Source organism: Coregonus clupeaformis, unplaced genomic scaffold (genome assembly GCF_020615455.1).
Source record: "Coregonus clupeaformis isolate EN_2021a unplaced genomic scaffold, ASM2061545v1 scaf0170, whole genome shotgun sequence".
Lineage (NCBI taxonomy): Eukaryota > Metazoa > Chordata > Actinopteri > Salmoniformes > Salmonidae > Coregonus > Coregonus clupeaformis.
The window spans coordinates 397,044-410,000 of NW_025533625.1; the positions used below are offsets into that span (position 1 = coordinate 397,044).

At 46.6% G+C, this 12,957-nt stretch overlaps 1 protein-coding gene across 1 annotated transcript in view; it reads left to right on the top strand.

Moving 5' to 3' along the window:
• The first annotated feature begins 7,051 nt into the window (after positions 1-7,051).
• The window catches only part of LOC123483958 (serine/threonine-protein kinase pim-2-like), a 10,028-nt gene continuing 4,122 nt past the window's right edge, over positions 7,052-12,957 (top strand). Inside the window, exons 1-2 of the mRNA XM_045213901.1 lie at positions 7,052-7,248; positions 7,358-7,405. Of these exons, the coding sequence (XP_045069836.1) occupies positions 7,099-7,248; positions 7,358-7,405 (198 nt within the window). The 5' untranslated portion in view covers positions 7,052-7,098. The remainder of the gene's footprint in view (positions 7,249-7,357; positions 7,406-12,957) is intronic.

Genomic DNA, 12,957 nt, shown 5'->3' on the forward strand with positions numbered 1-12,957 from the left:
GGGGTAGCTAGATGTCTTGGGGTAGCTTGATGTCTTCGGGTAGCTAGATGTCTAGATGTCTTGGGGTAGCTAGATGTCTTGGGGTAGCTAGATGTCTTGGGGTAGCTTGATGTCTTGGGGTAGCTAGATGTCTAGATGTCTTGGGGTAGCTAGATGTCTTGGGTAGCTTGATGTCTTGACGTAGCTAGATGTCTAGATGCCTCGGGGTAGCTAGATGTCTTGGGGTAGCTAGATGTCTTGGGTAGCTAGATGTCTTGGGGTAGCTAGATGTCTTGGGGTAGCTTGATGTCTTGTGGTAGCTAGATATCTAGATGTCTTGGGGTAGCTAGATGTCTAGATGACTTGAGGTAGCTAGATGCCTTGGGGTAGCTAGATGCCTTGGGGTAGCTAGATGTATTGAGGTAGCTATATGTATTGACGTAGCTAGATGTCTTGGGGTAGCTAGATGTATTGGGGTAGCTAGAAGTATTGAGGTAGCTATATGTATTGACGTAGCTAGATGTCTTGGGGTAGCTAGATGTCTTGGGGTAGCTAGATGTATTGGGGTAGCTAGAAGTATTGAGGTAGCTATATGTATTGAGGTAGCTATATGTATTGACGTAGCTAGATGTCTTGGTGTAGCTAGAAGTATTGAGGTAGCTATATGTATTGAGGTAGCTAGATGTCTTGGGGTAGCTAGATGTCTTGGGGTAGCTAGATGTATTGAGGTAGCTAGATGTATTGACGTAGCTAGATGTCTTGGGGTAGCTAGATGTATTGAGGTAGCTAGATGTATTGACGTAGCTAGATGTCTTGGGGTAGCTAGATGTATTGAGGTAGCTAGATGTATTGAGGTAGCTAGATGTATTGACGTAGCTAGATGTCTTGAGGTAGCTAGATGTATTGGGGTTCTGCATCTCTGTTGTTTTATTATTATCTTACATTCAAAATAAAAACATTATAAATCTTTCTGAATTATGATATGGTAACATTCAGATACAATGCAAATAGCTAAGTGCCATAAAATAAATATGAAATGTATCTAACCTATTTATTTCTGACAGATGGAGAACTTAGTTTCCCTTTGGTTTGTGTTGTGTACAGACGCACAAGCAACAAGCCATCATGGGCTCCCGAGTAGCGCAGTGGTCTAAGGCCCTGCATCTCAGTGGTCTAAGGCACTGCATCTCAGCGGTCTAAGGCACTGCATCTCAGTGGTCTAAGGCACTGCATCTCAGCGGTCTAAGGCACTGCATCTCAGTGGTCTAAGGCACTGCATCTCAGCGGTCTAAGGCACTGCATCTCAGCGGTCTAAGGCACTGCATCTCAGCGGTCTAAGGCACTGCATCTCAGCGGTCTAAGGCACTGCATCTCAGTGGTCTAAGGCACTGCATCTCAGTGGTCTAAGGCACTGCATCTCAGCGGTCTAAGGCACTGCATCTCAGCGGTCTAAGGCACTGCATCTCAGCGGTCTAAGGCACTGCATCTCAGTGGTCTAAGGCACTGCATCTCAGCGGTCTAAGGCACTGCATCTCAGCGGTCTAAGGCACTGCATCTCAGCGGTCTAAGGCACTGCATCTCAGCGGTCTAAGGCACTGCATCTCAGCGGTCTAAGCCACTGCATCTCAGCAGTCTAAGGCACTGCATCTCAGCAGTCTAAGGCACTGCATCTCAGTGGTCTAAGGCACTGCATCTCAGCGGTCTAAGGCACTGCATCTCAGCGGTCTAAGGCACTGCATCTCAGCGGTCTAAGCCACTGCATCTCAGCAGTCTAAGGCACTGCATCTCAGCAGTCTAAGGCACTGCATCTCAGTGGTCTAAGGCACTGCATCTCAGCGGTCTGAGGCACTGCATCTCAGCGGTCTGAGGCACTGCATCTCAGCGGTCTAAGGCACTGCATCTCAGCGGTCTAAGGCACTGCATCTCAGTGGTCTAAGGCACTGCATCTCAGTGCTTGAGGCGTCACTACAGACCCACTGGTTCGATTCCAGGCTGTATCACAACCGGCCGTGATTGGGAGTCCCATAGGGCGGCGCACAATTGGCCCAGCGTCGTCCGGGTTTGGCCGGTGTAGGCCGTCATTGTAAATAAGAATTTGTTCTTAACTGACTTGCCTAGTAAAATTAAAAATTGTATGTGTTCTGTTGCTTAAAGAACATTCAAACAAAACTTCCAATTACTAATCATATTCAGGTGAGTGCTGTTCTGGCCCTTTTTTTTTCCACAGACACACAACAAGACATTTGATTAGTGATTGAGAACATTCCACCACATCCCCAAGTCCTCTCCAATCCAGGTGCTATTATGATGTCACAATGAGAACACCGTCCTCCGTGTTCTATCTCTCTTGTGACATCATCACATCACGGCATTCTGACGGTTCCGGTTCCGTTCCACAGCGTTCTGTAGGCTACTTCACTGTATCACATCAAACCCACATTCTGGACAGAGAGACCAAGATAGCAGAGGGTTACTTCTGTCTGTCTGTCTGTCTAATCACTTCTCTCTAATCAATCAATCAATCAATGTGATGATCTAATGATTAGGTTGTGATTTGACCAGCTGATTAGCTACCATGGCATGTAGATCAGTGCGCTCCCTCACTGCAGGGAAGGATCTAGGTGAGTGTGAGTCCCCGTGTAGCTCAGTTGGTAGAGCATGGCGTTTGTAACGGCAGGGTTGTGGGTTCGTTTCCCACGGAGGGGCCAGTATGAAAATGTATGCTCTCACTAACTGTAAGTCGCTCTGGATAAGAGCGTCTGCTAAATGACTAAAATGTAATACTTACATATAGTAACTCATAGAATTATATACAGAATTACATATAGTAACTCATAGAATTATATACAGAATTACATATAGTAACTTATAGAATTACACATAGTAACTAATATAATTATATAGAATGACATATTGTAACTCATAGAAATATATATATAGAATTAAATAGAATTACATATAGTAACTCATAGTATTACACATGGAATCACTGTGATGATACCTTCATCAATGTTCCACATGTTTATTGCCTTATACTGGTCCTCCTTCCCTTTACACTATGTAGCAGTGCAGGTACTATAATTGTTAGTACTGTGTAACAATGTGGACCTGACCTACCAACACTACAGCCTATACATCTGCATTATGTCACGGAGATATATTGGCTTTAGGGGTCCTGCATTATGTCACGGAGCTATATTGGATTTAGGGGTCCTGCATTATGTCACGGAGATATATTGGATTTAGGTGTCCTGCATTATGTCACGGAGCTATATTGGATTTAGGTGTCCTGCATTATGTCACGGAGATATATTGGATTTAGGTGTCCTGCATTATGTCACGGAGATATATTGGATTTAGGTGTCCTGCATTATGTCATGGAGATATATTGGATTTAGGTGTCCTGCATTATGTCATGGAGATATATTGGATTTAGGTGTCCTGCATTATGTCATGGAGATATATTGGATTTAGGTGTCCTAACAGAAAATAAAATAGTATTTTAAAGTAACTGTCCAGTGAAAATCTCCCTTTTAACAGTTATTATTCTGTTAAGTCATACCCAAATAATGTTGTTGACTGGTCCTATACTACTATTTGTGACCAAAGCATGAATTGGAGTAAAAAACACTTCAAACGTACATCTCAAACAGACCATTAAAAAAAATGTTTGCTCTTTCCTCATAGAGTATGATGTCATGCGGTCTAATCACGTTCATATTTTGTATGATCGGTATACGCCCACACCATTCTGTTGTTAGGGGTATGTCCACACCATTCTGTTGTTAGGGGTATGTCCACACCATTCTGTTGTTAGGGGTATGTCCACACCATTCTGTTGTTAGGGGTATGTCCACACCATTCTGTTGTTAGGGGTTGTCACGATCGTCTGTGAGAGAGGAGGACCAAGGCGCAGCGTTGAAGGCAAACATCTTCTTTATTTAATAAATGATCACACGATCAAAACAACAAAACGAAACCGTGACGTCCCTGGTTACATACACCAACCAACACGGAACAAGAAACCACAAACACAAAGTGAAAGACAGACAGTTAAATATGGCTCCCAATCAGAGACAACCAGCTGACACTCATTGCCTCTGATTGGGAGTCACTCAGGCCAACATAGAAATACAAACATAGAATTACACACCCTGGCTCAACATAACAGTGTCCCCAGAGCCAGGGCGTGACAGTACCCCCCCCTAAAGGCGCGGACTCCGACCGCGCCAACTAAATACCACAGGGGAGGGACCGGGTGGGCACTCCGCCTTGGCGGCGGATCCGGCTCCGGGCCTGATCCCCACTCCCTCTCCAACCCCCCAAAGTACCCCTGGTCCGGTCTGGCCCCGCTGGCCGGAGCTGGACTGCACACTGATGGAGCGGATTGCTCTAGCTCCGGCGTAACGCATCTGACCGGTGCCGGACCAGGCACCAGTGGAACAGGCACGGGCCGTGCCGGACCGACGACACACACCACTGGCTCGGTGTGGGGAGCAGGAGCGGGCCGGACAGGGCTGACGAAACGCACCACTGACTTGGTGTGGAGAACAGGCACGGGCCGTGCTGGACTGACAACGCACACCACTGGCTTGGTGTGGGGAGCAGGAGCGGGCCGGACAGGGCTGACGAAACGCGCCACTGACTTGGTGCGGGGAGCAGGCCTGGCCGAGCTGGCGACACGCACCGTAGACTTGGTGCGGGGAGCAGGAACCGGGCCGAGCCGGGCTGACGAAACGCACCACAGACTTGGTGCGGGGAGCAGGAATGGGCCAGACTGGGCTGGCGACGCGCACCACAGACTTGGTGCAGAGAGCAGGAACGGGCCGGACAGGGCTGACGAAACGCACCACAGACTTGGTGCGGGGAGCAGGAATGGGCCGAGCCGGGCTGACGAAGCGCACCACTGACTTGGTGCGAAGAGCAGGAACGGGCCGAGCCGGGCTGACGAAGCGCACCACTGACTTGGTGCGGGGAGCAGGAACGGGCCGAGCCGGGCTGACGAAGCACACCACTGACTTGGTGCGGGGAGCAGGAACAGACCGGACCGTACTGGGGACACACACCACTGGCCCTACATCGGGATCTGGAACGGGCCGGACCGGACTGGTAACACACCCCAGTACCTCTCGCCGTGCCTCTACACCTTCCATCCCCTCTTCTACCAGTGGCCCCCGTAACCTGGCGGCCTCCTCTGCCAACCCGCTGGACCGCTCTACCGCGGCCTCCTGCTGCCCCGACGTCGTGAGCCCCCCCCTAAAAATTTTCTGGGGGTCTCTCCTCCCCGTGGGCCAGGCCTCTATCGTTCTCGCCCAACTCTCGCTCTTCTGCCCCCAATTCCAGCCATTCTGCTCTTCATTAGGCTTGACCCAGTCGAAACTCTTCCTCCACTGTTCCCAAGTCCATCCACTCTGCTCTTTACAAGGCTGGACCCAGTCGAGGTTGCCACGGAGATCTGCAAGCGATTCCCCAGGCGATGGCTCCTGGACACGCTGCTTGGTCCAGTTTTGGTGGTTTCTTCTGTCACGATCGTCTGTGAGAGAGGAGGACCAAGGCGCAGCGTTGAAGGCAAACATATTCTTTATTTAATAAATGATCACACACGTCCCTGGTTACATACACCAACCAACACGGAACAAGAAACCACAAACACAAAGTGAAAGACAGACAGTTAAATATGGCTCCCAATCAGAGACAACCAGCTGACACTCGTTGCCTCTGATTGGGAGTCACTCAGGCCAACATAGAAATACAAATATAGAATTACACACCCTGGCTCAACATAACAGTGTCCCCAGAGCCAGGGCGTGACAGGGGTATGTCTACACCATTCTGTTGTTAGGGGTATGTCCACACCATTCTGTTGTTAGGGGTATGTCCACACCATTCTGTTGTTAGGGGTACGCCCACACCATTCTGTTGTTAGGGGTATGTCCACACCATTCTGTTGTTAGGGGTATGTCCACACCATTCTGTTGTTAGGGGTATGTCTACACCATTCTGTTGTTAGGGGTATGTCCACACCATGTCCACACCATTCTGTTGTTAGGGGTATGTCCACACCATTCTGTTGTTAGGGGTATGTCCACACCATTCTGTTGTTAGGGGTATGTCCACACCATTCTGTTGTTAGGGGTATGTCCACACCATTCTGTTGTTAGGGGTATGTCCACACCATTCTGTTGTTAGGGGTATGTCCACACCATTCTGTTGTTAGGGGTATGTCCACACCATTCTGTTGTTAGGGGCATGTCCACACCATTCTGTTGTTAGGGGTATGTCCACACCATTCTGTTGTTAGGGGTATGTCCACACCATTCTGTTGTTAGGGGTATGTCCACACCATTCTGTTGTTAGGGGTATGTCCACACCATTCTGTTGTTAGGGGTATGTCCACACCATTCTGTTGTTAGGGGTATGTCCACACCATTCTGTTGTTAGGGGTATGTCCACACCATTCCAACACAGAAAAGTTGCTTTTTAACTTAAAGTTAAAATTGTGCACAATTTTGTACTACGTCATCCATTTCGTATGATATGTTACAAATTCTAATACGTACAATATGTTTACGAATTTGTAAGTGCTTAAGATCCCGGACTGCATCTTTAATTACCCATTTTTGGAAGGAAAACTATTTCACTCATATTGTAAGTAATTATAGGTCATATTTCATAGAAATCTGGAAACACTGGACAGTTTCTTTAAGTCCAGTTGGTTCCAAAATGTTTTCTCCCATTTCCTGCCTGAACACGACCCCTGACCTCTGTTGACCTCCAACCCCTGATCTCTGACCACTAACCCCCTCAGGCACTCACACCAGCCCCCTGGCCAACGAGGGAGGGGCGAACGAGAGACTCACCCTGAGGGATGAGAGAGCAGAGAGGAGGAGGAAGAGGAAGGGCAGCGGGTGTACAGGAGGAAGAGGAGAGAGGAAGAGGAGGGGGAGGAGTCAGGAGGAAGAGGAGGAGGAGGAGGAGGGGAACAAGAGGAAGGGCAGCGGGTGTACAGGAGGAAGAGGAGAGAGGAAGAGGAGGGGGAGGAGTCAGGAGGAAGAGGAGGAGGAGGGGGAGGGGAATCTGTCCTTAGAGGATATATTTTCCTCCTCCTTATCCAGTACCATGCTGGCCAACACATTACAGCCCCCACAATGCAACTGTAGAGAACCAACTCCTGATCCGGTTGCAGAGAGGTTTGTACAGCTGGGATGTCTGGGCGGCGGAGGCTATGGGACGGTCTATGCTGGATACCGCAGAGAAGACAACCTACCTGTGAGAACCATGTAATAAACACACACATATAAGGTCCATTGGAGATGCAGTACTATTTGTCAATGTGTGTGTGTGTGTGTGTGTGTGTGTGTTTGTGTTTTCTCTGTAGGTGGCTATAAAACGTGTCCCCTTGGCCAAAGTGTTACGCATACCTGTGGTGAGTTCATCATTCTCTTATCATGGTCTGTTGTGATGCAGTCTGTAGCAGTCTTTTGTGATCTGTAGTAGTCTACAGTAGTCTATCGTAGTCTGTAGTCGTCTGTAGTAGTCTGTAGTAGTCTGTAGTAGTCTATAGTACTATTAGTAGTCTGTAGTACTATTACATTTACATTTACATTTACGTCATTTAGCAGACGCTCTTATCCAGAGCGACTTACAAATTGGTGCATTCACCCTATAGCCAGTGGGATAACCACTTTACAATATGTTTTTTTTTTTTGGGGGGTAGAAGGATTACTTTATCCTATCCCAGGTATTCCTTAAAGAGGTGGGGTTTCAAATGTCTCCGGAAGGTGGTGAGTGACTCCGCTGTCCTGGCGTCGTGAGGGAGCTTGTTCCACCATTGGGGTGCCAGAGCAGCGAACAGTTTTGACTGGGCTGAGCGGGAACTATGCTTCCGCAGAGGTAGGGGAGCCAGCAGGCCAGAGGTGGATGAACGCAGTGCCCTCGTTTGGGTGTAGGGACTGATCAGAGCCTGAAGGTACAGAGGTGCCGATCCCCTCACTGCTCCATAGGCAAGCACCATGGTCTTGTAACAGATGCGAGCTTCAACTGGAAGCCAGTGGAGTGTGCGGAGGAGCGGGGTGACGTGAGAGAACTTGAACACCAGACGGGCTGCAGCATTCTGGATGAGTTGTAGGGGTTTAATGGCACAGGCAGGGAGCCCAGCCAACAGCGAGTTGCAGTAATCCAGACGGGAGATGACAAGTGCCTGGATTAGGACCTGTGCCGCTTCCTGTGTAAGGCAGGGTCGTACTCTCCGAATGTTGTAGAGCATGAACCTGCAGGATCGGGTCACCGCCTTGATGTTAGCGGAGAACGACAGGGTGTTGTCCAGGGTCACGCCAAGGCTCTTCGCACTCTGGGAGGAGGACACAACGGAGTTGTCAACCGTGATGGCGAGATCATGGAACGGGCAGTCCTTCCCCGGGAAGAAGAGCAGCTCCGTCTTGCCGAGGTTCAGCTTGAGGTGGTGATCCGTCATCCATACTGATATGTCTGCCAGACATGCAGAGATATTAGTCATCTGTAGTAGTCTGTAGTAGTCTGTAGTGGTCTGTAGTAGTCTGTAGTGGTCTGTAGTGGTCTGTAGTAGTCTGTAGTGGTCTGTAGTGGTCTGTAGTGGTCTGTGGTGGTCTGTAGTACTATTAGTAGTCTGTAGTAGTCTGTAGTAGTCTATAGAAGTCTGTAGTGGTCTGTAGTGGTCTGTAGTACTATTAGTAGTCTGTAGTAGTCTGTAGTAGTCTATAGTAGTTTGTATTGGTCTGTAGTGGTCTGTAGTACTATTAGTAGTCTGTAGTAGTCTGTAGTAGTCTATAGTAGTCTGTAGTGCTCTGTAGTGGTCTGTAGTGGTCTGTAGTGGTCTGTAGTACTATTAGTAGTCTGTAGTAGTCTATAGTAGTCTATAGTAGTCTGTAGTGGTCTGTAGTAGTCTGTAGTGGTCTGTAGTGGTCTGTAGTAGTCTGTAGTGATCTGTAGTACTATTAGTAGTCTATAGTACTAGTAGTCATCCGTTGTAGTCTGTAGTAGTCTAAAGTAGTCTGTAGTAGTCTGTAGTAGTCTGTAGTAGTCTGTAGTAGTCTATAGTCATCCGTAGTAGTCTGTAGTGGTATATAGTACTCTGTAGTAGTCTGTAGTAGTCTATAGTGATCTGTAGTAGTCTATAGTAGTCTGTGGTAGTCTGTAGTAGTCTGTAGTAGTGTATAGTCATCCGTAGTAGTCTATAGTAGTATATAGTACTCTGTAGTAGTCTGTAGTAGTCTATAGTCATCCGTAGTAGTCTGTAGTAGTATATAGTACTCTGTAGTAGTCTATAGTAATATGTAGTAGTCTATAGTAGTCTATAGTAATCCGTAGTAGTCTATAGTAATCCGTAGTAGTCTGTAGAAGATTGTAGTAGTACAGTCGAGGTCAAAAGTTTTCAGAATGTCACAAAGTTCGCTGCTTCAGTGTTATGAGATATTTTTGTCAGATGTTACTATGGTATAATGAAGTTAATTACAAGCATTCCATGTGTCAAAGGCTTTTATTGACAATTACATTACGTTTATGCAAAGAGTTTACAGTGTAGTTCTCCTGTAGCTCAGTTGGTAGAGCATGGCGCTTGCAACGCCAGGGTTGTGGGTTCGATTCCCATGGGGGGCCAGTATGAAAATGTATGCACTAACTAACTGTAAGTCGCTCTGGATAAGAGCGTCTGCTAAATGACTAAAATGTAAAATATGTTGACCCTTCTTTTTCAAGACCTCTGCAATCCACCTTGGCATGCTGTCAATTAACTTCTGGGCCACATCCTGACTGATGGCAGCCCATTCTTGCATAATCAATGCTTGGAGTTTGTCAGAATTTGTGGGTTTTGGTTTGTCCACCCGCGTCTTGAGGATCGACCACAAGTTCTCAATGGGATTAAGGTCTGGGGAGTTTCCTGGCCATGGACCCAAAATGTCGATGTTTTGTTCCCCGAGCCACTTAGTTATCACTTTTGCCTTATGGCAAGGTGCTCCATCATGCTGGAAAAGGCATTGTTCGTCACCAAACTGTTCTTGGATGGTTGGGAGAAGTTGCTCTCGGAGGATGTGTTGGTACCATTCTTTATTCATGGCTGTGTTCTTAGGCAAAATTGTGAGTGAGCCCACTCCCTTGGCTGAGAAGCAACCCCACACATGAATGGTCTCAGGATGCTTTACTGTTGGCATGACACAGGACTGATGGTAGCGCTCACCTTGTCTTCTCCGGACAAGGTGTTTTCCGGATGCCCCAAACAATCGGAAAGGGGATTCATCAGAGAAAATGACTTTACCCCAGTCCTCAGCAGTCCAATCCCTGTACCTTTTGCAGAATATCAGTCTGTCCCTGATGTTTTTCCTGGAGAGAAGTGGCTTCTTTGCTGCCCTTCTTGACACCAGGACATCCTCCAAAAGTCTTCGCCTCACCGTGCGTGCAGATGCACTCACACCTGCCTGCTGCCATTCCTGAGCAAGCTCTGCATTGGTGGTGCCCCAATCCCGCAGCTGAATCAACTTTAGGAGACGGTCCTGGCGCTTGCTGGACTTTCTTGGGCGCCCTGACACCTTCTTCACAACAATTGAACCTCTCTCCTTGAAGTTCTTGATGATCCGATAAATGGTTGATTTAAGGTGCAATCTTACTAGCAGCAATATCCTTGCCTGTGAAGCCGTTTTTGTGCAAAGCAATGATGACGGCACGTGTTTCCTTGCAGGTAACCATGGTTAACAGAGGAAGAACAATGATTTCAAGCACCACCCTCCTTTTAAAGCTTCCAGTCTGTTATTCTAACTCAATCAGCATGACAGAGTGATCTCCAGCCTTGTCCTCGTCAACACTCTCACCTGTGTTAACGAGAGAATCACTGACATGATGGCAGCTAGTCCTTTTGTGGCAGGGCTGAAATGCAGTGGAAAAGTTTTTTGGGGGATTAAGTTCGTTTTCATGGCAAAGGGGGACAAAGGGGGAATTGCAATTAATTGCAATTCATCTGATCACTCTTCATGACATTCTGGAGTGTATGCAAATTGCCAGCATCAAAACTGGGGCAGCAGACTTTGTGAAAATTAGTATTTGTGTCATTCTCAAAACTTTTGACCATGACTGTACGTAGTAGTCTATAACAGGTTTTCCCAAACTCGGTCCTTGTGCATGTTTTGGTTTTTGCCCAGTACTACACATCTGATTAAAAGAACCAACTCATCATCAAGCTTTTATTAGGAATTTTTTAGAACATTTTATTTTTTATTTATTTTTCTCCCCAATTTCGTGGTATCCAATTGGTAGTTACAGTCTTGTCCCATCGCTGCAACTCCCGTACGGACACGGGAGAGGCGAAGGTCGAGAGTCGTGAGTGCTCTGAAACACAACCCAACCGAGCCGCACTGCTTCTTGACACAACAATGTGTCGGAGGAGGAAACACCTGGCGACCGTGTCAGCGTGCACTGCGCCCGGACCGCCACAGGAGTCGCTAACCTGGACGACACTGGGCCAATTGTGCGCTGTCCCATGGGTCTGTATTAGTCTGTAGTAGTCTGTTGTAGTCTAAAGTAGTCTAATTCAGTCTGTAGTAGTTTGATGTTATCTGATTCAGTTTATAGTAGTTTATAGTAGTATTTAGTAGTCTGATTAGGTCTGTAGTAGTCTATAGTAGTTTGTAGTAGTCTATAGAAGTCTGTTGTAGTCTGTAGTAGTCTATAGTAGTCTTTAGTAGTCTGATTCTGTCTGTAGTAGTCTATAGAAGTTTGTTGTAGTCTGTAGGAGTCTGATTAAGTCTGTAGTAGTCTATAGTAGTCTATAACAGTGGAGGCTCCTCAGAGGAGGAAGGGGAGCGAATTTCATAAAAATTAAAATTGTAAAACATTGAAAAAGTTATCCTTTTTAGATAAAACTATACTAAATATATTCACGTCACCAAATAATTGATTAAAACACACTATTTTGCAATGAAGGTCTACAGTAGCCTCAACAGCACTCTGTAGGGTAGAACCATGGTGTAGCCAGAGGACAGCTAGCTTCCTTCCTCCTCTTGGTACATTGACTTCAATACAAAACCTAGGAGGCTCATGGTTCTCACCCCCTTCCATAGACTTACACAGTAATTATGACAACTTCCGGAGGAAATCCTCCAGCCTATCAGAGCTCTTGCAGCATGTTGTCCACCCAATTAAAGGATCAGTTAATTAATTTAGTACTGAAAGCATAAGCTACAGCTTGCTAACACTGCAGTGTATAACATGTGGTGAGTAGTTGACTCAAAGAGAAAGAAAGACAATAGTTGAACAGTTTTCAACCAATTATTTTCTTCAAAAATGAAGGAGAAGCAGTTTTACTTACTTAGCTAGCAAATGCAGCTGGCTAGTTTAGTTACTCAAACACCCGGCTCAAACAGAGGGATGCTATGTTAGCTAGCTGGCTATGACTATTCAACACAACACTGGAACTCTTCCAAGTCAATGTAAGCTTTTGGTTTTATTAATTTATTGCCACCGGGGCCCACCGGTGTAACTGCTTACCGACTGTACACTGTAACGTTACTGCATGATTGTAGCGGGTTTACTGACGTATTAGTTCTATTAGCTATGTTAACTAGGACGTTACTTTAGCTAATATGGTGTAGCCGTTATGACATGGTTTGGCTTGGAAAGGTTTTTTCGCCTGGTCACATACAGCTGATGTGTTGTTCATTGAAGTCCACAAACGAAGGGAAAATGTGAGAGGAGGAGAGTGCATAGAGGCGAGAAGGAATACAACGTGGCTGCTATGAAAGTGAACTGTGTTTACGGGTGATCAGGGGTGTATTCATTACGCCGATTCTGTTGAAAAACGTTTCTTAAACGGAAGCAAAACGAAACGGGGATAAAAAATACCTGAATTTTGTCCAATAGAAACTCTCGTTCGCAACTGTTGGACTAATGATTACACCCTATATCAGCTAGATGCAGGAAAGAGTGTGCAAGGCGGTATTGAATGTGTCACTGTCT